At 44.9% G+C, this 27,644-nt stretch overlaps 1 protein-coding gene across 9 annotated transcripts in view; it reads left to right on the top strand.

The window, feature by feature from the left end:
* The window catches only part of tcf12 (transcription factor 12), a 365,767-nt gene that overhangs the window by 111,174 nt on the left and 226,949 nt on the right, over window positions 1–27,644 (top strand). For all 9 annotated transcript variants that reach the window (XM_072470734.1, XM_072470723.1, XM_072470727.1 and 6 more), the window contains one exon: window positions 13,136–13,238. In XM_072470734.1, coding sequence (XP_072326835.1) covers window positions 13,136–13,238 — 103 coding nt within the window. The remainder of the gene's footprint in view (window positions 1–13,135; window positions 13,239–27,644) is intronic.

Here is a 27,644-nt window from a genome sequence, read left to right as displayed (position 1 = left end):
AAGCTGTTCACAGTATTACAACAGCGCTGCCAACTATTTCATACAGAAAATCTGCTTGAATACGGCAATACGATTTCTCGCATTGAAATATGAAATCCTCTGCATCCCTCGGACAAATCCCACACACTGTACTTCAGAAGAGTAATTTAAGCGAGAGGAGTTTTTAGGGGGAAGAAAAAAAATATTAAGAGGGAGCTCCCTGTAAAGGGCTGGCAGGCTGGCTTTGTGTGTGTGTGGGGGGGGGTGTGTGTGTCGCTATGCGCGCTCATACCCACCCCACCCCTTACTCTACAGAGCATGCTTGTGATTCTTCACGCGGTCTCGCATTGAGATACCCATACAACTCTTTATTGGAATTTTTAAAAGTCACGTCGAGGGTGGACTACACAATCACACGTGTAGACTATCTACACCATCGAAGGCCTGTACGGCATTGAAAATTGATGTGTTGCAATTTTAAAATGTTTGGTAGTTGTTAGGAAGGTAGCCTTTGGTTCTATTGTGCTCTCTGAGAATCAGGAATTCATCTGTAATCATTTAAAAACTCATAAATGGGTAATTTTAACCCTGCTGCATTGTTCTTTGTGCAGTATTACAGAATGTTTCATTATTAGATTTACCGAATGTTTGAAACTTAATTTGAAAACATCCACTCATGATGTACATCTATGTAACAGCGTTGGATTTTCATTTTCCATTTGTGTTTTAGATTTGTACTTCAGATGGTGGACATTTTTTCTTTGAAATGAAAATGCTGATTTTACTGCCAAAATACTGATTTTTGATATCTGGAATACTGATTTTTGTTGGAAAAGGCTGGCAGCTCTGTTACAGGCATGCTCTAACGAGTGCCTTGTATAGTTTTAACAAGACTTCCCTATTTTTATACGCCATTCTCTTTGAAATAAATATTCCATTTACCTTCCCTAATACCTGCTGAACTTGCATGCTAGCTTTTTGTGATTTAGGCACAAGGATCCCAAAATCTCTGTGCTGCTGTCTTCCTCCATTTAAATAATTACCTCCTTTGTTCTTCCTACCGATGTGCATAATATTTCATTTTCCTACATTATATTGTTATGGATCCAGACCAGAACCCCAATTTTGGTTAAGGTCTTGGATTCAAACCCAACTATTTGCATTTGGAAAAACTGTTGAGGAAACGTTACTGTACCACAGGAGTGATAACATTGACAGCTTTTATATCAAAACAAACTTTAATTTGAACACATAATTAAGCACATTAACAACAAAGAAATAGCTTTACAGTGAACAGGTACAACATCTTAACTTGCTTCCTGAAGCCAGCCTCTACATTCCAATTAAGCAACTGGTATAAAGTTAACCAGTGTGAGCTTGCTAATCTTGGTGCAGAGTCCTTGGAAAGAGCAACCTTTTTTGGACCAAGCTGAAAACCTTCTGCTCAGCTCCGAGCCCTTGTTTGCCCACACAGACCTGGTCCCTCCCATTAGCTACATTTGCTGCAGTCAAAGGACGCAGCATTCTTTTGTCTCTTGTTACAAGAAGTGCCTTGATTTGTTTATCCAGACTCAAATGGTGGCACAGTGGTTAGCACTGCTGCCTCACAGCTCCAGGGTCCTGAGTTCAATTCCAGCCTCTAGTGACTGTCTGTGCGGAGTTTGCACTTCCCTCTCCGTGTCGGTGGATTGACCATGATAAATTGCCCCTTCGTGTCCAAAAGGTTAGGTGGGGTTGCTGGGCTACGTGGAATGAATGGAGGAGTGGGCTTAATTAGGGTGCTCTTTCCAAGGCCCGGTGCAGACACGATGGGCCGAATGGCCTCCTGCACTGTAAATTCTATGATTCTGACACATACATAGATACATAGAAGATAGGAGCAGGAGGAGCCTTTTGGGCCTTTGAGTCTGCTCCGCCATTCATCATGATCATGGCTGATCATCCAACTCAATAGCCTAATCCTGCTTTCTTCCCAAAGCGTTTGGTCCCATTCTCCCCAAGTGCTATATCTAGCCGCCTCTTGAATATATTTAAAGTTTTAGCATCAACTACTTCCTGTGGTAATGAATTCCACAGGCTCACCGCTCTTTGGGTGAAGAAATGTCTCCTCATCTCTGTCCGAAATGGTTTACCCTGAATACTCAGACGGTGACCCCTGGTTCTGGACACACCCATCATTGGCAACATCTTCCCTTCATCTACCCTGTCTAGTTCTGTTAGAATTTTATAAGTCTCTATGAGATCCCCCCTCATTCTTCTGAACTTCAGTGAGAACAGTCCCAACCTAGTCAATCTCCTCATGACAGTCCCGCTATCCCTGGAATCAGTCTGGTAAACCTTCGCTGCATTCCCTCGAGAGCAAGAACCTCTTTCCTCAGAGAAGGAGACCAAAACTGCACACACTACTCCAGGTGTGGCCTCACCAAGGCCCTGTATAATTGCAGCAACACATCCTTGCTTCTATACTCGAAACCTCTCGCAATGAAGGCCAACGTACCATTAGCCTTCTTTTACCAACTGCTGCACCTGCACACTTATTTTCAGCGACTGCACAAGGACACCCAGGTCCCGCTGCACACTCCCCTCTCCCAATTAACAACCACTCTGCCTTCCTGTTTTTGCTTCCAAAATAAATAACCTCACACTTATTTATACTGCATCTGCCATTGATTTGCTCACTCGCCCAACCTGTCCAGATCAAACTGTAGGATCCCTGCATCCTCGTCACAATTCACCCTCTCACCTAACTTGGTATCATCTGCAAACTTTGAGTTGTTACATTTTGTTCCCTCATCCAAATCATTACTATATATTGGGAATTGCTGGGGTCCCAGCACCGATCCCTGTGGTACCCCACTAGTTACTGCCTGCCAATTTGAAAAGGACCCATTTTCATAATAATAATTGCTTATTATTTCCCCAATCCCATGCGCTTTAATTTTACACAATCTCTGAAGCGGGACTTTGTCAAACGCCTTCTGAAAGTCCAAATATACTACGTCGACTGGCTCCCCCTTGTCAACTGTACTGGTTACATTAGCTCTCTATCTGCAAACAAGTAAAATGGCTTTTAATCACAACTCTAGCAGACATACTGTCTGAAAACATTTTGAACCTAGGTTTTAATAATATTACTGCACAGTGCAAACCATAAATTATGACACTTTCATATTATTCACAATATTCCATCTGCCAAGTAGCTGCCCACTCACCTAACTTGTCTATATTCCTCTGTAGACTCTGTCATCCTCACCACTTGCCTTCCCACCTATTTTTGTGTCATCCGCAAACTTGACAATTGTATATTCACTTCTCTCATCCAAGTCATTAATGTATATTGTAAATAATTGTGACCCCAGCTCTGATCACTTTGGCACTCCACTCGTGACAGGTTGTCATCCTGAAAATGCTGTCTTATCCCAACTCTGTCTTCTCCCCAGTAAGCCAATTTCTATCGATGCTTATATACTACCGCTAACACCATGGGCCTTTGTCTTATTAAGGCATTTTGTGCGAGGTCTATTGAAAGATTTTTGGAAAATCAAATATATTACATCTCGCGGTCTCCCTTAATCTATATTGCTCGTTACCACCTCACTGAAATCTAATAAATTTGTCGGGCATGATTTCCTCTTAAGCCATGTCAGATCTGCTTGATTATAGTCTGTATTTCTAAGTGCTCTGTTATTATATCCTTTTAACATTTTTCCAATGACATGTCAAGTTAACAGAGGGAGGAAGTAAAAAGCCAACAAGAAAATGGGAGCCATGTCCCTCCTGCATTTTGGAGTCACCCACGAAGACTTAAATCTTCCACCCATCCCCTGGCCATGGCTATACTCATTTCTATCATGGTTAAAGGGAGGAAACTAAACAACCAGTATTACCATCGTAAAGATACGGATAAGAAGAGAAAACGACCGATAATTAGCACACTGCACAGCCACCATGAATAAACGTCCCTGAGATTCTTAAGGGTAAGACATTCAGTATAGTGCTCAACTGCTAATACCTCCAAATAAACAGGATATATAAAATCAGACAAAAAAACAATACTTTGGAGCAAGTCCAAATTACAATGATCTGCAGATTGTCAGTAAAGGCCCTCGCCTTCTATTGATTTTACGAAGGCCAATGCATCAGAAGGATTATTGAAAGACTTAACTGAGTCGTTGGATATCATCCTCCAGGTCGCAGGATAAAATGGGGCATAGTCTTTTGGATGTAACCAGTGGCATACTTTATGACTTGCCGTACAATAACCCAGACTAGTCTTTCTTGTTGTTTGGTTTATTTCAATTTTAATATTTTGTTTACTTTCATGTTCATGCCGAAACAGCCATGTGATGTTGACCTTGGCTGTAGGCCATCCATTTTTCATGTTAGCCACTGCTGAGAGTTGCTTTCTGACAGACTGGGTAGCAGCAGTGGTTACCAGAGGACAGCCCTGTGGTCAGACTGAATAGTAAATGTCACTGAGAATACGTTCCTCGTGTCTATCACTTGTTTATCATTGATTCTGAAGTGGTTAAATTGAAGCAAGGATTCTCCTGGGACTTTAAAGCAGCATTGGAGGAGAAGCTGTGACATGCATCCATAAGCACGTACCGATTTGACCCTTTAGTTGAACTGATGGCACGTAGCACAGATAGTGTGGTTTGCTTTGGCCCTATTAATACTTTCTTGGAAGTTAGCCTCCAGTCTGGGAAATGATAAATGTTCAGTGACTGCTGATCTAATTGTCCCAGTGGGTTCTGGTTTGTAGGCTGCCAAAGTGGTCCTGAGCTGCTTTTTTGTGTATTCCAGTGCCCTTCACTTTGCCCCCTGGCCTCTAATTCTGTATATTCTATCATGAGCTCATTCTATTTTGTTGCACTTGCTGCCCTTGCTTATCCTTTTGTCATTTGGGATCTGAATCAATGAAGAGCTGGACAATGAAGCAGAGATCCCTTATTCTCCTGAAATGTTTTCTTTAAGTATGTGGTTCTTCCAATGAAGTCAGTTACTTCTTACAAACTTATGGCTAATTCTGAAATGTCAAATTAGTTTATGCCCTTTGACAAATTTGCAGTTCAGAAAATAGTTTTTTGTTCATGTGTGAATAGTTTGTAATTTAAACTATCAAAATATATGGGGGCCAACCTCACTAATACCGACACCAGCATACGATTTTCAGTGTCCTCTAAGTTTCAGCAACTACTTTTTAAAATCACTGGATCTTCGTTGGTATGATGCAGCATGTGGGATTTGGAATGCAGAATCTGATCTTTACTATGGCCCTATTGCAGCCTAAACTGACAGGTATACACCTAACGTGTAGTGCAACAAATTGACTGCAGCAATATCGCATATCTGACAAAAGTAACATCTTTATTAGTGTCACATATAGGCTTACATTAACACTTCAATTAAGTTACTGTGAAAAGCCCCTAGTTGCCACACGCCGGCACCTGTTCGGATACACTGAGGGAGAATTCAAAATGTCCAATTCACGTAACAAGCACATCTTTCTAGACTTGTGGAAGGAAACCTGAGCACCCGGGGGAAACCTACGCAGTCACGGGGAGAACGTGCAGACTCCACACAGACAGTGACCCAAACTGGGAATTGAACCCTGGTCCCTGGAGCTGGGAAGCAACTGTGCTAGCCACTGTGCTACCCTGCCGCCTGCGAAAACAGTGGATGAAAGATCAACACTCCACTAATCTCCTCACCTGCCTTCTAGCCTCAATCGGTAAACCTGAGGTCAGAAACACTGCTGCCCATGTCTTAACGCGCAGATAGCCCTGTTGTCCTACGAAACATCTCCAAACTCTGTGGCCTTGGCCTCGGCTCCTCCCTCTGTGACTGGATCCTGAACTTTCTAACCCACAGGCCACAATCCGTAAGGATAGGCAACAACACCACCTCCGCGATCATCCTCAACACCGGTGCCCCACGAGGCTGTGTGCACAGCCCCCTACTCTACTCCTTTTTACCTATGACTGTGTGGCCAAATTCCCCTCCAACTCAATTTTCAAATTTGTTGATGACCACACAGTAGTGGGTTGGATTTCAAACAATGACGAGACAGAGTACAGGAATGAGATAGAGAATCTGGTGAACTGGTGCGACGACAATAATCTCTCCCTCAATGTCAACAAAACGAAGGAGATTGTCATCGACTTCAGGAAGCATAGTGGAGAACATGCCCCTGTCTACATCAATGGGAACAAAGTAGAAAGGGTCGAGTGGTTCAAGTTTTTAGGTGTCCAGATCACCAACAACCTGTCCTGATCCCCCCCATGCCGACACTATAGTTAAGAACGGCCACCAACGACTCTACTTTCTCAGAAGGCTAAGGAAATTTGGCATGTCAGCTACGACACTCACCAGCTTCTACAGATGCACCATAGAAAGCATTCTTTCTGGTTGTATCACAGCTTGATATGGATCCTGCTCTGCCCAAGACCGCAGGAAACTACAAAAGGTTGTGAATGTAGCCCAATCCATCACGCAAACCAGCCTCCCATCCATTGATTCTGTCTACAATTCCCACTGCCTCAAAAAGACAGCCAGCATAATTAAGGACCCCACGCACCCCGGATATACTCTCTTCCACCTTCTTCGTCAGAAAAAAGATACCAAAGTTAAAGGTCACGGACCAACCGACTCAAGAAAAGCTTCTTTCCTGTTGCCATCAGACTTTTGAATGGACCTACCTCGTATTAAGTTGATCTTTTCTCAACACCTTGCTATAACTGTAACATTATATTCTGCAGTTTCTCCTTCCTTCCCTATGTATGGTATGCATTGTTTGTATAGCATGCAAGAAACAATACTTTTCACTGTATACTAATACATGTGACAATAATAAATCGCATCACAATTCTGTCACTCTGCGCTCATATTGGCTCTCGGTCAAGCAATAGCTCTTGATTTTAAAGTTGTCATACTTGATTTCAAATTCCTCGATGGCCTCGTCCTTTCTTACCTCCTCCAGCCCCATAACCGTCCAATACCTGTGCTCTAAAGAGAATACCCTCTCTGTACCTCTCCCCTCTCTGTCTCATTTTCCTTTAAAAGATGCTTCTTAAAATTTACCTCTGAGTATACTTTTGGACACTTCAACTATTATCTCCTTAAGTGGCTCAATGTCAGACCTTTTCAAAATTATCTTTTGAATTTTTTTTCCAATTAAGCATGGCCAATCCACCTACCCTGCAGATCTTTGGATTCTAGGGGTGAGACACGTGCAGACACTGGGAGAATGTGCAAACTCAACACGGACTATGACCCAGAACTGGGATCGAACCCAGGTCCTCTGTGCTAACCATTGTGCCGCCCTGTTGCCCTTATAATACTCCTGTGGTGCACCTTGGGTCGTTTTAAAATGTTTGAACATTAAAGTAAATACAAGTTGTTATTGCGCATAAAATTGTAGCTGGCCAGCTAACAGTTTCTCTCCGTTGCCATCTCTTTAACTTCAATTTACAAACATGTTTTCCTGTATTCTTTTCTTGTCTGCATTATTCAGGTAATTACCCAGCCTTGATCACATGTTCTCACTTCTCTTTAAGCAAATCTGTTAAAACATAATAATTGACATAGATGAAAGCCTGACCTGATGAGTGTTTATAGCACTTTGTTTTTATTCTTTAAAATACCTATTTAATGTGTGAGGTGTTGGGACGGTTTGGGTTTCATAGAATCATTGAATTTACAATGCAGAAGGAGGCCATTTGACCCATCGAGTCTGCACCGGCCCTGGGGAAGAACCACCTACTTCAGCCCACGCCTCCACCGTGGCCCTGTAACCCCATCTAACCTCGACACTAAAGGGCAATTTAGCATAGCCAAGCCATGTAACCTGCACATCTTTGGACTATGGGAGGAAACCAGAACACCTGGAGGAAACCCACACAGACACGGAGAAAATGCAAGCTTCATACACACACACAGACTGTTTGGGCAGGGGTTTTGCACCGGTTGCAAGTGTGTGGATGAACACACTGAGTTCGGGATATTTTGGGTTACACCGTGGGACAAGGCAGGGGTGCCGTTCTCCCCGTTGCTTTTTGCGTCGGCTATAGAACCATTGGCTACGGTGCTTCGAGCATCATGGGAATGTGGTGGGGGGGGGGCCTGATTGAGCGCAGGGTTTTGCTGTATGCGGATGACCTGTTGTTATATATTTTGGACCGACTGGGGGGCATTGGCTGTGTTATGAAGATTTTGGAGGACTTTGGTTGGTTCTCCGGGTACAAGCTGAATATGGGAAAGATCGGTGTTCCTGACAAAGGGCAAGAGAGGAGGTTGGGGGAGCTGCCATTCAAGTTGGTGGGGCCGTGTTTCAGGTACTTGGGCTGGGATGGAGAAGAGGGTTTTCTGGTGGGGTGGGGGGGGTGGGATGGATGGTTTTGGGATACTTAGGATTTCATGCGGAGGGATGTGCCTTCCTTTCCTGGGTTGCCAAAGATAAGGTGTTGTCAAGGGAGGGAGTAGGGGGAGGGGAAGATGTCTGGGGTTTACAAGGAGCTGATGGACTGGGAGGGAGCACCAATAGGAAATGTTAAACTGAAGTATAGGAGGAACTTTTTAGGCGAGGCTCAGTCTTATCCTGTTGAAAGTGATCCACGGGTGCATATGACGGTGGCTAGGCTGAGTACGTTCTTTGAGGGAGTAGAGGACATGTGTGGGCGGTGCATGGGGTGTGCCCGAAACTGAAGGGGTTCTGGCAAGGGTTTGAGGACTTAATGTCCCAGGTGCTGGGGGTGAAAGTGGCCCCGAGCTTAGCGGTAGCGATATTTGGAGTGTCGGAAGACCTGGGAGTCCAGGGGCAAGAGAGGCCGATGACTTGGCGTTTGCCTCCCTGATAGACCAGAGACGGATTTTGTTTGGATGGAGGCACTCTGAGCCACTGAAATCAGGGGTGTAGGTGAGTGACGTGGCAGAATTCCTGAGGTTTGAAAGGATCAAGTTCGTCCTGCGGGGGTCAGTCGTTGGATTCACCTGGAGGTGGAAACCGTGCATTGAACTCTGAGGATTGAAGTGTCAGCAGAGGGAAAAGTGAGGGTGGGGGATAAGGGAGTTAATGGGCGGCACGGTAGCACAGTGGTTAGCACGGATGCTTCACAGCACCAGGGTCCCAGGTTCGATTCCCGGCTTGGGTCACTGCGGAGTCTACACGTTCTCCCTGTCTCTGCGTGGGTTTCCTCCGGGTGCTCCGGTTTCCTCCCACAAGTTCTGAAAGACGTGCTGTTAGGTGAATTGGACATTCTGAATTCTCCCTCTGTATGCGTGAACAGGCGCGGAGTGTGGTGACTAGGGGCTTTTCGCAGTGACTTCATTGCAGTGTTAATGTAAGACTTCTTGTGACAATAATAAAGATTATTATTATTATAATGAGGTAGGCAGGACGGGGGGGGGGTGGGGCCGGAGACGCGACTGGGTGCTGGTTATTTATTATGTTGTACAATTTTGCTTCTGCTCTTATTTGTTCTGTTTGGTGTTTGTTTATATAAATGACTGAATAAAATATTGAAGAAAAGACTTATTTAATTTCAAAATCAACCTGTGCTTTTGATAAATGAGTGAGAAAGTCTGCATTTCTCCATCTCTTTATTTCGCTATCTTTTAGATCACCCATTCTTTGTTGATAGTTCAAAACCTGAGTTGGCTACAAAATTCACGTCTTTTTTTTGCCAAAGCAATAGACATCACGCACCCGCATTTCAGTATATTTCCTTGCTTTTCAAAATTATTTAAAGAATTACTGCACAGAAATGTTAGAAGCAAAAGAGACATTGCAGACTAAACAGTGCAGCACAATCCAAATTCAGCTCAACTTTGGGCAAAAATAAAAAGTCTAAATCGAGAGAGGATGAGGCCGCCCAGATTTAAAGACATAACTTCATTGCAAGATGCCAAAGATATTGGGGGCGATTCTCCAATATTAGGCCCAAGCGTTCGCGCCGTCGTGAACGGCGTCGCGTTTCACGACGGCGCGAACCGGGTCCAGTTACGTACGTTACCCCCCCCCCCCCACAGGGGGCCAGCACAGCGCTGGAGAGGTTCATGCCGCTCGAGCCTTGTCGCGAACCCGCGCATGCGCAGTTGGGCCAGCTCAATCCTGCGCATGCGTGGGGGACTTCTTTAGGGCGCCGGCCCGGACTCGAGATGGAGTCGGTATTCAGGGGCTGGCCGCGCCAGAAAGTTGGCCCGGGGGGGTGGGGGGGGGAGAGAGAGAGAGAGGCTGGCCCGCCGATTGGTGGACCCGACCCCATCGGAGGCCCCCCCCCCCGGTGAAGGAGCTCCCCTCCCACCCCCACAGGCCGCCCCCGACCGGTCCCGCCGGCAGCGACCAGGGGTGAACGGCGCGGCCGCTCGGCCCATCCGGGTGGGAGAAACGGCGGCCCTGCCGATTCCAGCGGCCGGCGTCGCGCCAAACGCAAATGGTGCCGATTCTCCGCACCTCGGAGAATCGCCCCCAATATCAGACAAAATTTGGAATTGTGAAATCTGCAATTTCTTATTTTGTTATACCCTTGATTGGACACTTGAGATGACAGGAGGGAAGAAAAGTGCTGGGTAGAAAAATTGTATTTTAGTGATCCGTATACCTGATTAAGCAATCATAAGGTGATTGATAAATGTGTGTAACAAAAATCAGTGACATAATCCTTACTGCCACCTACAGGAGTACCAGGTACTGCAGATATTGGTTTTTCGTGGACCATGCAATAAAGACTTGTGTTTATATGCTGCCTTTCACACTCCTGATTCGCTCAAAACAATTTACTGTTGTTGCTCGTTTTAGCCTTAGTTTAATTGCTCTTGTTGCTCTTGTTCTATCACCTTTGCTCTTGAGTTGCCAGGTATTTTTCTGATACCGCCACGTGGTTCAAGTCTGAGTAATGATCAATAATCCAACACACCGCTTAGTAAGAGTTAAATCAACGCACATTTATTATATACAGTAATCAATACTTATACATTAATTCTACTTCTAAGCTACTTCCTACAACTAACAGGCCAATACTTAACTTTGGGAATGGCCCACCAGGTCAGGGTAATGGCCTTTCGTATGAGTTCTGAGCCTGCGGGATTCAAAGCTGGTACAGGTCGATAGCCAGGAGCGCCTATCTCGTAGCGAGCGTTGAAGTAAGACTTACGATTTTAGCGGCTGTTGCAGAAGGTCAGCAGAAGGGTCTCGAAGGATGGAGAGAGGAGAAGAAGGGTCGATTTGAACTTGGACTCTATTCTTATAGTCCCCAGGGGCTTCCCGCCTTTTGGGGCGGACCCTGTACCTGGTTCCAAGTGATTGGACTTTGTCCCAATCACTTGGTTCGATATTCTCCAATGCTGAAGCGATTCCTTGATCGATGGGCGGTTTTGGGGTGGTCGTTCACCTCTCTTTGTGCAGGCTCCTGCTGGCGCCGAAAAGTCTGGGTTGGCTTTGTGCATCTAATTTGTTACACATTGTTCCCGGGGATTGGTACTTAATATTCAGATGGCTGGTGTGTTATGCTGATGGCTGCAGGTATCAATTCTGTCTGGCCTCCCCAGAGGCGAATACACCGTTTTACCTGCAGCTGCCTGTTTGAGTCCTGTTGGCTGATTTTCCCATCAGCCTCTTCCGTTTGCCATTTTAAATCGGGGTTTGGCCATTCTAATCGGGAGTTAGCCATTTTAACTGGCTACACTGTCAAGTACTTTTGAAGCGCATCACTGTTGCAATGTTTAAGAAACAGCTTTTTCATGTACCAAAGTCCTGCAAACAGCAGCGTGTTTTTTGTTTGAGAGATAGATGTTGGCCAGCCAGAGAGGATAAATCTCCATCTCCGTCCTAAAGGTAAAGCATGCTATCAACTGAACTATGGCTGACACTGTGTATGCCCTACCAAATTTAATGTGCTATGTGGATGGTATGTTTCTCTGGAAGAACCCTCAGGATTCTTATTTTTGCTCGTGTTCAAATTTGCATATGTTTTTCATCTCCTTGCTTGTCTTGGGAATAGGAATTAACAGCATGACCACCTCCTGGAGTTTATTCCAAAATTCACTGCCATCCAGCTGTTAAGGCAGATGTTTCATGCTCCACTCCTGCAATTATGCTGATGCCTAAAGTGTACAATTTTGCATTGACTGCTTGGATGCATTCCTTCTTAAAATCCTTATTTTCTGCAACACCATTCATGGTGGGCCTGCAAAATGACTCGCTGTCATCACCGCTCATGAGTTGGTGTATGTTGGAATCCATTTGCCTTTATTTCATTGGTACTCCTGATTTTGGCATACTAACATTCTCCAGAATCTTGTGGTGAAGACTTTCAAGAAATTGTTACCTATTGGTTCGCAGGTGCCAGCTTTTGGGAACTATTACTGAAGTAAAATACTGCAGATGTTGTAAATCTGAAATAAAAACACGGATGGGAATGCTCAGCAGGTCAGGCAGCATCTGTGGCGAGAGACAAGTTTCGGCTTAATGAGCTTCTGATCGACGGACGTCAACCTGAAATATTAGCTCTGCTTCTTTGTCTCCAGTTGCTGTCTGACCTGATCATTTCTGGCATTTTCTGATTTTGTTCTAGCTTCAGAGTGACACACTATCACTTCAATTTGTGCTGGATGCTTGATGACTGAGTAGTCTCTGCTACCTGCGTAAATAGTGGATTGGTGTTTAACTCCCTCATCTTTCAGTTTCTTGGATGCTAAAACCATTTGGTATTTGAGGTAATGGTTAATTTAATAGCTCATACTGATGTTTTCATTTTGCCATTTTTTAATTACCTCTGGATGTATGATAATGTTGAGCAACAATTTGCTACACAAGACATAGATGAGCATGTCTTCATTGTATTTAGGCCCATACCTTGTTGCATTGAAACCTTAAGCAAGAATTTTTGTAGCATTCTATAACAGACCAGCATTCCTGTCTGTTTTTGCTATGATATACTACACCAGCATCGAAGCAAAACTGCCATTAAATGTTGAGTTACTGGGACCATTCAGTGGAAGATCTTTGGATACAAACATAAAATACTCAGCACAGAATTTGTGGCATAATTGAAGCTGGCACTTTGGTTAATTTTTTGCGATATTTGGTCTTCAAAGTGATGTACATTTTATATTCAATTAATGTGACTGCTTCATGGATACTGATCTTTTTCCCCAGGCCTTCGCAGACAGTCCACATTATGGTGAACATTTGAATGAAAGTCGATTAGGAACCCATGAAGGATTGTCACCAACACCGTTCATGAACTCCAGCCTAATGGGTAAGTAGGCATTCTTCCCAATTCCCCCATCATAACCTCTCAATGCCTATTTGCTCAGAGGCTTTTTAGCCATGAGTCATTGGTTGCCTGAACTAATATTCCGTGCTTCGAGAGACCACTACATCTTTTGCAGCTGTGATGTCATTGGAGCGAACCTTTTCCCAGTCTTGTTATTTGCATCATAGAAGACTCTTGCCTAGTCATTTGTGTAAGGTACTTTTCCCCAAATATGGACCTGGTACAATCCCAGATGATATAACTGGATGGGAAGATTCCAGAATGGAACCCTGGCTCAGCATGGTGGCACAGCGGTTAGCACTGCTGCCTCATAGCGCCAGGGGCCTGGGATCAATTCCAGCCTTGCGTCACTGTCTGTGTGGAGTTTGTCAATTCTGCCCTTTTCTGCGTGGATTTCCTCCGGATGTTCCGGTTTGCTCCCACAGTCCAATAATGTGCGGGTTATTTCCATATGTCCATAGTTATTTCAACTCTTATTCCACAAGCTGGAGTAACCGGTAAATCACTTCATCACTTCGGATAGGACGGTTGGCCATGAAAAAACTGGATTATGATACAGTACACCGTTACTTCCCCTCTGCCTTAACAATTACACACAGGTTTTAGGATTAACACAGATTACAAAGTGCATCTTAATCTACAATGGTCTCATTAGCATACAGTCCCTTTTAAACACGCAATTTGACTGTGGTCAAATACACTTTCCACTCTGAAACTCAAGTGAATTTTTGTGGCTGTCTCCTCAGAATCCCCCTTGATGATTGTCACATGAGAGATTCCACACAGCATTCCCAAAAATATATTTTTAAATCTCTCTCGATTACACTTTCCCGTAGCGATTTGCATTTTGAAATGAAGACCAGATTTACCAAATGACATTTTTAAACACAGCTTCTGCTCCACTTCTAACAGCAAATCCAGTCCAGGATTTTAGCCCAACCCCAGTGGGATTTATTTGGCTGAACTGTTTTTTAACCAACTCTTGAGGTCCAGCCACTGCTATCCATAGTTATTTCAACTCTTTTTCCACAAGTTGTAGTAACCGGTAAATCACTTCAGATATCCTTCTGGTGCCTTGGGGAGAGCGCATAAGAGGTTCACAAGAGTGGTCCCAGGGTTGAGACACTTCAGTTATGTAGTTAGATTGGATAGGTTAGGACTGTTCTCCTTGGGAGAGGGTCTGAGAGGAGATTGATAAAGGTGTTTAAAATAATGGACAGAGTAAGGGGACACTGTTCCTGCTTGGGTAAGAATGAAGAACGAGAGGGCATGCATTTGAAATGATTTGCAACAGAAGCAAATGTGATGTGAGAAAAACATTTTCACACAGCGAATGTTGCAGGCCTGGAATGCGCTGACTTGAAGTGTGGTGGAAGCGGGTTCAATCGAGGCATTCAAGAGGGCATTACATGATTATGTGAATCGAAGCAATGTGCAATGGTACAGGAGAATTGCACTCAGTCATTTTAAAAGTTTTTTTTTCTCCAATTAAGGGGAATTTCACATGACCAGCCGGAAGCAGGCACCCCCAGTGCAGTGGAGTTGTGAACTTTTTGCTGTCGTGGGGAGTGGCTGCTCACTCTCTATGTTGCTGTTGCTCCTTTTGCTGCTTGTTTCCAGTGCTGCTTGCTGCTGAGCTGACTGGAGAAAGGAGGGAGGGAAGGAAGAAGAGGAGAGAGAAGACAAGAAGGCGACTTCAAGACTTCAATACCAAGGTGGGAGCGGAGCCCATTGGACTGCTTGTTTGTTGGGCCTCTCCAGGGCTGAGGGCCCTACGGGGCCTTGTTCTCTCGCCCATAACCAACTCAACTGCCTTCAGCAAGGACAACACTTTTCACTTGCATCAGGTGTGCTTGTTCCAGGGCAAGGGGATCCAGTGGACAGTGTGTTTTCTGAGCCCCTCCCGGTCTGAAGACCTTGCACACCAGCAGCTCCTCTTGGCAGGGCGGACGCCTGATTACATCGGTGTGGTCTTTCCAGGGTGGGAGCACTGACTGAGGTTTCCTGAGCTCCTCCTGGGCTGAAGACCTCATGCACCAAGACCGACTTTACATTGGTGTGCTCGACCTCGGGTGGGAGTACGGACTGTGCATTTGCTGGGTTGGCGGACTCTCCATACTGACTCCAGCGTCTTCACCTTTTTGACGCCTGGGATTGGAGTGTCCAGAATCAACTGCCCCTACATTTCCGGGGCGTACCTGTCCCGTGTCCCGACAGCCTCTGTGCAGCAGGTGGTTGGATGTGACTTTGGCATCAAGGCAGCATTTAACACTGTGTAAAACTGAAGTCAGTAGGAATAGGGCATAACTCTACTGAATGGAATCACAGACGTAAGACGGTTGTGGTTATTGGAGAGACCTAGTCAGCCCCAGGACATTGCTGCAGAGGTATACTTGCCTCAGGATACTTGCTTTCTGTCAGAAATTTTTGGAAGGCAAATGGAGTGAAAATAAGCCAGTATTTAAAATCTGGCATCCATTTGTTTTTTGACATAGGAACTATAATATAACCGGTGCAAGGGCCGCACGGTGGCACAGTGATTAGCACTGCCGCCTCACAGCTCCAGGGTCCCGGTTCAATTCCGGCCTCACATGACTGTCTGCATGGAGTTTACACTTTCTCCCCATGCCTGCATGGTTTTCCTCCAGGTGCTCCTGTTTCCCCCCACAGTCCAAAGATTTTCAATAAGAAGTCTTACAACACAAGGTTAAAGTCCAACAGGTTTGTTTCGAATCACTAGCTTTCTGAGTACTGCTCCTTCCTCGGGTGAAGGGGTAGTGCTCCGAAAGCTAGTGATTCTAAACAAACCTATTGGACTTTAACCTGGTGTTGTAAGACTTCTTACTGTGCTCACCCCAGTCCAACGCCGGCATCTCCACATCAAAGATTTTCAGGTTAGATGGATCGGCTATGCTTTATTGCCCCTTCGTGTCCAAAAGTTTAGGTGGGGTTACGGGGATAGGGTGGAGGGATGGGCTTAAGTAGGTTGCACTTTCCGAGGGCTGGTGCAGACCCGATGGGCCAAATGGCCTCCTTGTGCACTGTAAATTCTATGAAAGATCACTGGTTTAAGTGTGCTAAGTTTTGAAGAGTGTTTGTGACATTATCAGGCATTGTTACGTTGTCCAATTACATTACAGCTGATGCTGTAGTTATTAAAATTTGTTTGCAAAGATTCCATGCAGTCGCCTGTACTACTTGTACATTCTCAATAATAGAGGCCACTGTACTGTTGGCACCTCATTAATGTTTAAGCACTGGGGTCATGTGGGCAAATTTCTGCTCTGCTCTGCTCTGCCCTCAGGCACACAACAACGACAGTATCCCACTGCTACCCACCCGTGCCAGTTTGGAACTGATTATAGGTGTATAACTGATAGTGTTATGGGCCAGGGTTTACAGAACCCCAAAGTGTATCATGGAGTTCACCTCACCCACAACTTTTAATAGATTATGGTATGGGGAGCACACGGCCCACTCTACAGGTGTGGTAGAGCAGAAATGGAAAAGTATTTTTTAAAGCAAAACAATGTTTATTCTATGAACTCAAGTTAACCTTTTCAAGACATACAGTGAACATCTTAGCAACCATCAATTCAAATTTAACCCCCAAAGAATTCACTACTGAGAACATTTAGAATTCTGAATTCATCAAATGATCAAGAGATAGTCTTTTCATGGCAGAGAGATCAACAGTACACCTGCTCTGTCTGGCTTCAGCTCCAACACTGAAAACAAAACTAAAACACACCCTGCAGCAAACAGCCTAAAACAAAATAAAAAGCTGACACAGCCCAGCTCCACCCACTCTCTGACATCCCTGCAGTAGTAAACACCCATTTCTTAAAGGTACTCTCACATGAAATGAAACCTCCCCCCCCCCCCCCCCCCCACCCCAAGAAAAAAAAAATCAACTTCAAGATGGTTTCATTTTTCACCTTTTCACTATCCTTTAGGAAATGCACACAGTAAATATACTTTTTTGTTTAAAAAAAAAAACAACACACGCAAACAGGTACAATAATATAGTCCATTTTTGTTCTTCTTCCTCCGACTGAATACCTTCTCGATTGACAGTCTCTTTGAACAAGAAGGTCTCTGCACGATCCATCCATTTCTCTACACCTCGGCATTTCTCTTTAAAGTCAGATACTTTAGTTCAATCTGATCGCAGAGTCCCTTGCAATACTCCAACACAGGAGCATTGGTTATCACAGCTTTCAGGCTGTCAAATGTCTTGAAAGTCCACTGACCACTGAAATTTTCGACGTTTCTTCAGCAAGTCCATCAGTGGACCAATCACACTGCAAAACCTTTGCACAAATGTTCGATCAAATCCACTCATGCCAAGAAATCGCATTAATTCCCTTCGTCTTGTGGGTATCGGAAACTTCTCAAGGAAAGTGACTTGGGCCTTTCCAAATTCACTTTTGGCTAGGTTTATCACCAAACCCGCCTCCTGGAATCGATCGAATAACTCCATCAGATGTGTCAAGTGTTCTGTCCATGTCTGGCTGAAAATTACCAGATCGTCGATGTATACCGCACAATTGGGTAATCCTGAAACAACTTTGTCAGTGAACCGTTGACATGTGGCTGGTGCGTTTTTCATGCCAAATGGCATAACTTTGAATTGGTATATACCAATCTGGAGTCACAAAAGCTGAAATCTCCTTCGCCCTTTCGGATAAAGGTACCTGCCAGTAACCTTTAAGTAAATCCAGTTTGGAAATAAAAGCTGATTGTCCCACTTTCTCAATGCAATCCTCCAAACGGATAAGAGTTCGTTCTTGTAACTGCATTAACCTTTCTCTCGTCCACACACCACCTTTGGGTACCATCTGATTTAGGTACCATCACTATGGGTGAGTTCCATTGGCTGCAACCCACTTCAATTATGCTTGAGGTTTCCCTATCATTTGACATGTGTGACATGATTGACAAAATTTAACTACGTCTTTATGTCGTCCAGGCCAATAAAAATGTTTTTGGATTTTAGCTTGAGTTTTCCTTATCCCCAATTGACCTCTCACTGGTACCTCATGTGCAAATCGCATATCTCCTTTATATACCGTAACAGCAATACTACTTGATGAACTTGTGCCCACTTTTCATCCGCCTGCATATGTAAAGGTCTCCATTTTCTCATCAAGACATCACTTTTACGGTAATAACACTCTGGTATACACTCAGATTCCTCTTCTGTGTATGCTTTCTGATACATCCGTTTTATTTCTACATCTTTCTGTTGTAACTCCGCCAATTTTCCTGAACTAAAAATATCCGCCTCATCCTCCACCTGTTCTTGTTCTTTTTCAACCATCTGATCAAAAATAGTTTTTGATAATTGCACTTCAACTTCATCTTCACTCTCTGATTTCTCTTCTTGTCTTAACCTGTGACTTTGCGACCTTGTTACTACACAATCCGGAAAAATCCCAGGATATTCGTCCTTGAACACTTCAGTTGTCTGATTCTCCACTGGCTTATCAACCACTGTAGGCATCACTCCCACCTGCGATCCAGCTATATCATTACCCAAGATAAACTGTATTCCTGGACAAGATAGTTTCTCTATTACTCCCACTATCACTTCACCACTCTTCACTGGACTTTCCAACCTTACCTTACATAATGGAACGCTACTCCTCTCGCCCTGAATTCCACATATTACCACCTTTTCTGGCAACATTCTTCCCAAACTACATAACTCCTCATCTCTTACCATTAAAGATTGACTAGCTCTCGTATCTCTTCCATTGTGACTTCTTTACCTGCTCCTCCTGATACACATGAGTAAACTTTACCCACACAAGTAAATTCTTTAAAGAGATCTGGCACCTTCTTATCGATCACCTCTTAATGGTACTCTCACTACAGATATTTATATGCACACCCATTTTGTAAAGGTACTCTCACATGATAATAGCTGCAGCAGAAAGGGTAGCACTGCAATGCTTCTGAAATGAAGAGCACTGCTGGTCCCGCATGTAGTACTGTTACATTTTCCATTCATTTGGTAAAACCCAGCATGACCATAAGTAATAGCTCATGATTGACTCACTAATAATGGAAAGAAAATGACCTTCATTGTGCAAGCAGAAAAATTATGGATGTGTTTAGTTACACACTACAAGTTGGTATTTCTTTTAGAACTCCACAATGAACTATGTATGATTATTATTAGTTGTCCTGGACCTTTTTTTCTACTTTTGAAACAGTAGTTTTGCACCCCTCTCAATTACCTGTTTGAGTACTTAACACCAAAACCGATCTGTTCAAAATAATTGCAAGAAGCAGGTGACAATGGATTTGATTGCTGGGCCATACATCATTTTGAAAGGTAATCAATGACCTTCGGCATTATCCTATAATTAAATCAATCTGTATTACTGTGGTCACACTTGCTATTAATTGTGTAGCAAGGGACTGACTGCCTGGAAAGTCATTAAAATAGTTGCTTTATATACCTCAATAAATCAACTCAATGTAATTTTTTTTCAAAAGAAAATCTGATTCTTGATGAAATGCTACACGTGCAGCCCCATTGTAAAATGTTCCAGGTAGTTTCTGTTTGAGAACCTAGGAGTTGATGTGGTGACTCCCTAGCCTTGACGAGCATGTTAATTTAATTGAATTACAGCTGTGCTTTTAGGCTTGCATCAGGAAGCTCTTTACTGATAAGATGCAAGTGTTGGTTATTCAAGGTAAGTAGTTTGCTGTAAAGAAACAAGCAACTATGCAACAGCAGCTTGCTTTGTATAGTGCCTCTAACTTAATAAAAATGTGCCGATACACTTCAAGGACAACGGAAAACCATGAAATTCTCCCAAAAAGGTGGTTTGGAGAGAATTTGAGTGGGATCTCGGGTGAAAGCATGGATGCTAATGATTGAATGAAGGGGAAGGGGTGGATGCACAGGAGGTCAAAATCAGAGACCTGAAGAGTTTGTGAGAGTGTGACTCTAGGGCTGGAGGAGTTCAGAGATGGTGAGACCAAGAGGAATTTAAACATTGAGGGATAGAATTTTAAATGTGAACTATGGGAGCGAGCAGTCACTGTCGGTCAGTGAGGACCAGAGAACAGGTTGGTGTTGGGATGCAGACCAATGAAGGAGCTGCGTTCCGAAAGTTCGTGATTCCAAATAAACCTGTTGGACTTTAACCTGGTGTTGTAAGACTTCTTACTGTGCCCACCCCAGGCTTACGCCATCATCTCCACATCAGGGATTCAGGCACACATTTAAGGCTGGAGGATGGGAGGTTGACAGGAAATCTTTGGAATTGTTGGGACTTGAGGAGTCCCAGATATGCTTCAGGGGAGGGAGGCAGGAGCAGATAGGCAGAGTCTGAATGAATGACTTTTGAGGTGGGGGTAGCCGGTTCGTTGTGATGAAGGTCAGGAGCTCAGCTCGAGGTTGAAATAATGGCGAGTACATGACGAGCCTCGTTTAACCTGAGATAGTGCTTGGAGAGAAAGATAGAATTGGTGGAAAGTGTACATAAGTTTGTGGTAGGATTTGAACATGATGGCTTCAATCTTCCTACTATGTAAGGAGAGAAATTTGCTGAAGATTGGATGTTGGATCAGTGATTCTGATAAGTATAACTACAAAGACAGTAGATGAGGTGTAATGGTAGTTGTTGAAATATTAATATTGGTAATAAGCTTGATATCAGATAGTTTAAGCATGATAGATAGAACATAGAACATTACAGCGCAGTACAGGCCCTTCGGCCCTCGATGTTGCGCCGACCTGTGAAACCACTAAAGCCCATCTACACTATTCCCTTATCGTCCATATGTCTATCCAATGACCATTTGAATGCCCTTCGTGTTAGCGAGTCCACTACTGTTGCAGGCAGGGCATTCCACGCCCTTACTACTCTCTGAGTAAAGAACCTACCTCTGACATCTGTCCTATATCTATCTCCCCTCAATTTAAAGCTATGTCCCCTCGTGCTAGACATCACCATCCGAGGAAAAAGGCTCTCACTGTCCACCCTATCCAATCCTCTGATCATCTTGTATGCCTCAATTAAGTCACCTCTTAACCTTCTTCTTTCTAATGAAAACAGCCTCAAGTCCCTCAGCCTTTCCTCATAAGATCTTCCCTCCATAATAGGCAACATTTTGGTAAATCTCCTCTGCACCCTTTCCAATGCTTCTACATCCTTCCTATAATGCGGCGACCAGAATTGCACGCAGTACTCCAAATGCGGCCGCACCGGAGTTTTGTACGGCTGCAACATGATCTATGTGCATGGACACCGAGATCTCTCTGCTCATCCACACTGCCAAGAATCTTACCATTAACCCAGTACTCTGTCTTCCTGTTATTCCTTCCCAAATGAATCACCTCACACTTTTCTGCATTAAACTCCATTTGCCACCTCTCCAGCCAGCGCTGCAGCTTATCTATGTCCCTCTGTAACTTGTAACATCCTTCCGCACCGTCCACAACTCCACCGACTTTAGTGTCATCTGCAAATTTACTCACACATCCTTCTACGCCCTCCTCCAGGTCATTTAGAAAAATAACAAACAGCAGTGGCCCCAAAACAGATCCTTGTGGTACACCACTAGCAACTGGACTCCAGTCTGAACATTTCCCATCAACCACCACCCTTTGTCTTCTTCCAGCTAGCCAATTTCTGATCCAAACTGCTAAATCACCCTGAATCCCATGCCTCCGTATTTTCTGCAGTAGCCTACCATGGGGAACCTTATCAAACGCTTTACTGCAATCCATATACACCACATCAACTGCTTTACCCTCATCCACCTGTTCGGTCACCTTCTCAAAGAACTCAATAAGGTTTGTGAGGCACGACCTACCCTTCACAAAACAGTGTTGACTATCTCTAATCAAATTTTCCTTTCCAGATGATTATAGATCCTATCTCTTATAAACCTTTCCAAGATTTTGCCCACAACAGAAGTAAGGCTCACTGGTCTATAGTTACCGGGGTTGTCTCTACTCCCGTTCTTGAACAAGGGACAACATTTGCTATCCTCCAACCTTCTGGCACTATTCCTGTAGACAAAGATGACTTAAAGATCAAAGCCAAAGGCTCCGCAATTTCCTCCCTAGCTTCCCAGAGAATCCTAGGATAAATCCCATCCGGCCCAGGGGACTTATCTATTTTCACACTTTCCAGAATTGCTAACACCTCCTCCTTATGAACCTCAAGCCCTTCTAGTCCAGTATCCTGAATCTCAGTATTCTCCTCGACAACATAGTCTTTTTCCTGTGTGAATATAGACGAAAAATATTCATTTAGCACCTCTCCTATCTCCTCGGACTCCAAGCACAACATCCCACTACTGTCCTTGACTGGCCCGACTCTTACCCTAGTCATTCTTTTATTCCTGACATATCTACAGAAAGCTTTAGGGTTATCCTTGATCCTACCTGCCGAAGACTTCTCATGTCCCCTCCTGGCTCTTCTTAGCTCTTTCTTTATGTCCTTCCTAGCTAACTGGTAACTCAACGCCCTAACTGAACCTTCATGTCTCATCTTTACATAAGCTGCCTCCTTCCTCTTGACAAGTGTTTTGACTGCTTTAGTAAACCACGGTTCCTTTGCTCGACCACTTCCTCCCTGCCTGACAGGAACATACTTATCAAGGACACGCAGTAGCTGTTCCTTTAACAAGCTCCACATTTCCATTGTGCCCATCCCCTGCAGTTTTCCTCTCCACCCGATGCATCCTAAGTCTTGCCTGATCGCATTCATAATTGCCTTTCCCCCAGATATAACTCTTGCCCTGCGATATATACCTATCCCTTTCCATCACTAAAGTAAACTTAATCGAAATGTGGTCACTATCAGCAAAGTGCTCACCTACCTCCAAATCGAACACCTGTCTGGTTCATTATCCAGTACCAAATCCAATATGGCCTCGCCTCTCGTTGGCCCATCTAAAGTACTCGAACTATAGCGTTTCCAGTCAATATTTGGAAAGCTAAAGTCCCCCATAACAACTACCCTGTTGCTTTCGCTCCTATCCAGAATCATCTTTGCAATCCTTTCCTCTACATCTCTGGAACTTTTCGGAGGCCTATAGAAAACCCCTGTTTCTAACCTCAGCCCATACTACCTCAGTAGACGAGTCCTCATCAAACGTCCTTTCTGCCACCGTAATACTGTCCTTGACTAACAATGCCATCCCTCCCCGTCTTTTACCACATTCGCTGAGCTTACTGAAATATCTAAACCTCGGCACCTGCAACAACTATTCCTGTCCCTGCTCTATCCATGTCTCCGAAATGGCCACAACATCGAAGTCGCAGGTACCAACCCATGCCGCAAGTTCACCCACCTTATTCCGGATGCTCCTGGCATTGAAGAAGACACACTTTAAACCACCTTCCTGCCTGCCGGTTCACTCCTGCAACTTTAAAACCTTACTCATGACCTCACTACTCTCAATCTCCTGTATACTGGAGCTATAATTCAGGTTCCCAATCCCCTGCTGAACTAGTTTAAACCCTCCCGAAGAGCATTGGCAAATGTCCCCCCCCAGGATATTGGTACCCCTCTGGTCCAGGTGTAGACCATCCCGTTTGTAGAGGTCCCACCGACCCCAGAATGAGCCCCAATTATCCAGAAATCTTAAACCCTCCCTCCTGTACCATCCCTGTAGCCACGTGTTCAACTCCTCTCTCTCCCTATTCCTCGTCTCGCTATCACGTGGCACGGGTAACAACCCAGAGATAATAACTCTGTTTTTTCTGGATCTAAGTTTCCACCCTAGCTCCCTGAATTCCTGCCTTACATCCCTATCCCTACCTATATCGTTGGTACCTATGTGGACCACGACTTGGGGCTGCTCCCCCTCCCTCTTAAGGATCCCGAAAACACGATCCGAGACATCACGCACCCTGGCACCTGGGAGTCTCTCTTGTTCCCACAGAATCTCCTATCTATCCCCCTAACTATGGAGTCTCCAATGACTTAATGCTCTACTCCTCTCCCCCCCTTCCCTTCTGAGCAACAGGGACAGACTCTGTGCCAGAGACCTGTACCCCATGGCTTACCCCTGGTAAGTCTCCTCCCCCCCCCCCCCCCCCCCCCCCCCCCCCCCCCTCCCAACAGTATCCAAAGCGGTATACTTGTTACTAAGGTGAACGACCACAGTGGATTCCTGTACTGTCTGCTTCCTCGCGGCCCCTCTCACCGTCACCCATCTACCTTTATTCTTCGGAGTAACTACATCCCTGAAGCTTCTATCTATGACCACCTCTACCTCCCGAATGATCCGAAGTTCATCCAGCTCCAGTTCCCTAACGCGGTTTCTGAGGAGCTGGAGGTGGGTGCACTTCCCACAGATGAAATCAGCAGGGACACTGACATCGTCCCTCACCTCAAACATTCTGCAGGAGGAACATTGCACTACCTTCCCTGCCATCCCCTCTAGATAAAAAAAGAAAGAAAGAGCTTGCCTGTTATTCACTCCCCTTCTCAGCAAGCACTCACTCAGCAACTTCTGCGCCCCGCACGATAACACCTGAGGGAAAATACGAAAAACTACTTACCAGTCACCAGCCAATCCCTTACCTGCAGGCTGTGACGTCACGGTTCAACTTCTTTCTACTTCTACCTGCCCTCGAACCTTCCGCTTGATCTTTACAGAGGTTGATTTTTATTGGTTAAAGGAGGGGGTAGGGAGGGAAACACTGAAGAAGTGTTTTGGGTTTAAGTGTCTGGGGTAGTGTTTGGGTTTAAGGACTGGAGAATAGCCAATGTTGTTCCTCTGTTTAAGAAGGGTAGCAAGGATAATCCCGGGAACTACAGGCCGGTGAGCCTTACTTCAGTGGTAGGGAAATTACTGGAGAGAATTCTTAGAGACAGGATCTACTCCCATTTGGAAGCAAATGGACGTATTAGTGAGAGGCAGCACGGTTTTGTGAAGGGGAGGTCGTGTCTCACTAACTTGATAGAGTTTTTCGAGGAGGTCACTAAGATGATTGATGCAGGTAGGGCAGTAGATGTTGTCTATATGGACTTCAGTAAGGCCTTTGACAAGGTTCCTCATGGTAGACTAGTACAAAAGGTGAAGTCACACGGGATCAGGGGTGAACTGGCAAGGTGGATACAGAACTGGCTAGGCCATAGAAGGCAGAGGGTAGCAATGGAGGGATGCTTTTCTAATTGGAGGGCTGTGACCAGTGGTGTTCCACAGGGATCAGTGCTGGGACCTTTGCTCTTTGTAGTATATATAAATGATTTGGAGGAAAATGTAACTGGTCTGATTAGTAAGTTTGCAGACGACACAAAGGTTGGTGGAATTGCGGATAGCGATGAGGACTGTCTGAGGATACAGAAGGATTTAGATTGTCTGGAGACTTGGGCGGAGAGATGGCAGATGGAGTTTAATCCGGACAAATGTGAGGTAATGCATTTTGGAAGGTCTAATGCAGGTAGGGAATATACAGTGAATGGTAGAACCCTCAAGAGTATTGAAAGTCAAAGAGATCTAGGAGTACAGGTCCACAGGTCATTGAAAGGGGCAACACAGGTGGAGAAGGTAGTCAAGAAGGCATACGGCATGCTTGCCTTCATTGGCCGGGGCATTGAGTATAAGAATTGGCAAGTCATGTTGCAGCTGTATAGAACCTTAGTTGGGCCACACTTGGAGTATAGCGTTCAATTCTGGTCGCCACACTACCAGAAGGATGTGGAGGCTTTAGAGAGGGTGCAGAAGAGATTTACCAGAATGTTGCCTGGTATGGAGGGCATAAGCTATGAGGAGCGATTGAATAAACTCGATTTGTTCTCACTGGAACGAAGGAGGTTGAGGGACGACCTGATAGAGGTCTACAAACTTATGAGGGGCATAGACAGAGTGGATAGTCAGAGGCTTTTCCCCAGGGTAGAGGGGTCAATTACTAGGGGGCATAGGTTTAAGGTGAGAGGGGCAAGGTTTAGAGTAGATGTACAAGGCAAGTTTTTTACGCAGAGGGTAGTGGGTACCTGGAACTCGCTACCGGAGGAGGTAGTGGAAGCAGGGACGATAGGGACATTTAAGGGGCAGCTTGACAAATATATGAATAGGATGGGAATAGAAGGATACGGACCCAGGAAGTGTAGAAGATTGTAGTTTATTCGGGCAGTATGGTCGGCGCGGGCTTGGAGGGCAGAAGGGCCTGTTCCTGTGCTGTACATTTCTTTGTTCTTTGTTGTTCTTTGTCACTTGACAACAGCTCCTCCACAAACCACCTTCAAGTTAGGGTGGGTACACGGACATATAGAAATTTTCCCCACAACAGCCAATCAGCAGCCCCGCTCTACTGCCCTCTGCTGGATGCCTGTCTTCACTTGAACAGCTAGGGTCTCTTGCTCAGGTACACCTTCAAGTTAGGGTGAGCACACGGACGTATGCAAATTTCCCCCGCAACAAATTTTTTTTAATGGCTCAACTGGAACAATTGCTTTATGTTGGGATGGCAGTTGGGTTTTGCCTCATTATCAAAAAATTTGGAAAGCATGTTAATTAGTTGAAATATTTAAACGCTGCTGCATTGCATGGGGGTTTCTATCATGTGTGGTAAAAACCACCTTCCTCCAGGCTGCTAATATGCCAAATGCATGTTTTTTTTTAATAAATATTTTATTGAAAATTTTTGGTCAACCAACACAGTACATTGTGCACCCTTTACACAACATTATAACAATACAGATAATAATGACCTTTTTTATATAAACAAAAAACAACAAATAAATAAATATTAAATAACAAAAATGAAAACTAGCCCTAATTGGCAACTGCCTTGTCAGGCTATACCCCCCCCCCCCCCCCCCCAAGTCCTGGGCTGCTGCTGCTGCCTTCTTTTTTCCCCCATCTATCTTTCCGCAAGATATTCGACGAACGGTTGCCACCGCCTGGTGAACCCTTGAGCCGACCCCCTTAGGACGAACTTAATCCGCTCTAGCTTTATGAACACCGCCATATCATTTATCCAGGTCTCCACCCCCGGGGGCTTGGCTTCTTTCCACATTAGCAATATCCTGCGCCGGGCTACTAGGGACGCAAAGGCCAAAACATCGGCCTCTCTCGCCTCCTGCACTCCCGGCTCTTGTGCAACCCCAAATATAGCCAACCCCCAGCTTGGTTCGACCCGGACTCCTACTACTTTTGAAAGCGCCTTTGTCACCCCCACCCAAAACCCCTGTAGTGCCGGGCATGACCAAAACATATGGGTATGATTCGCTGGGCTTCTCGAGCACCTGGCACACCTATCCTCCACCCCAAAAAATTTACTGAGCCGTGTTCCAGTCATATGTGCCCTGTGTAATACCTTAAACTGAATCAGGCTTAGCCTGGCGCACGAGGACGACGAGTTTACCCTGTTTAGGGCATCTGCCCACAGCCCCTCCTCGA

Source organism: Scyliorhinus torazame, chromosome 12, assembly GCF_047496885.1.
Source record: "Scyliorhinus torazame isolate Kashiwa2021f chromosome 12, sScyTor2.1, whole genome shotgun sequence".
NCBI classification, from domain to species: Eukaryota; Metazoa; Chordata; class Chondrichthyes; order Carcharhiniformes; family Scyliorhinidae; genus Scyliorhinus; species Scyliorhinus torazame.
Note: the sequence above shows the minus strand (reverse complement) of the source record. Positions and strands in the feature narration are given on the sequence as shown.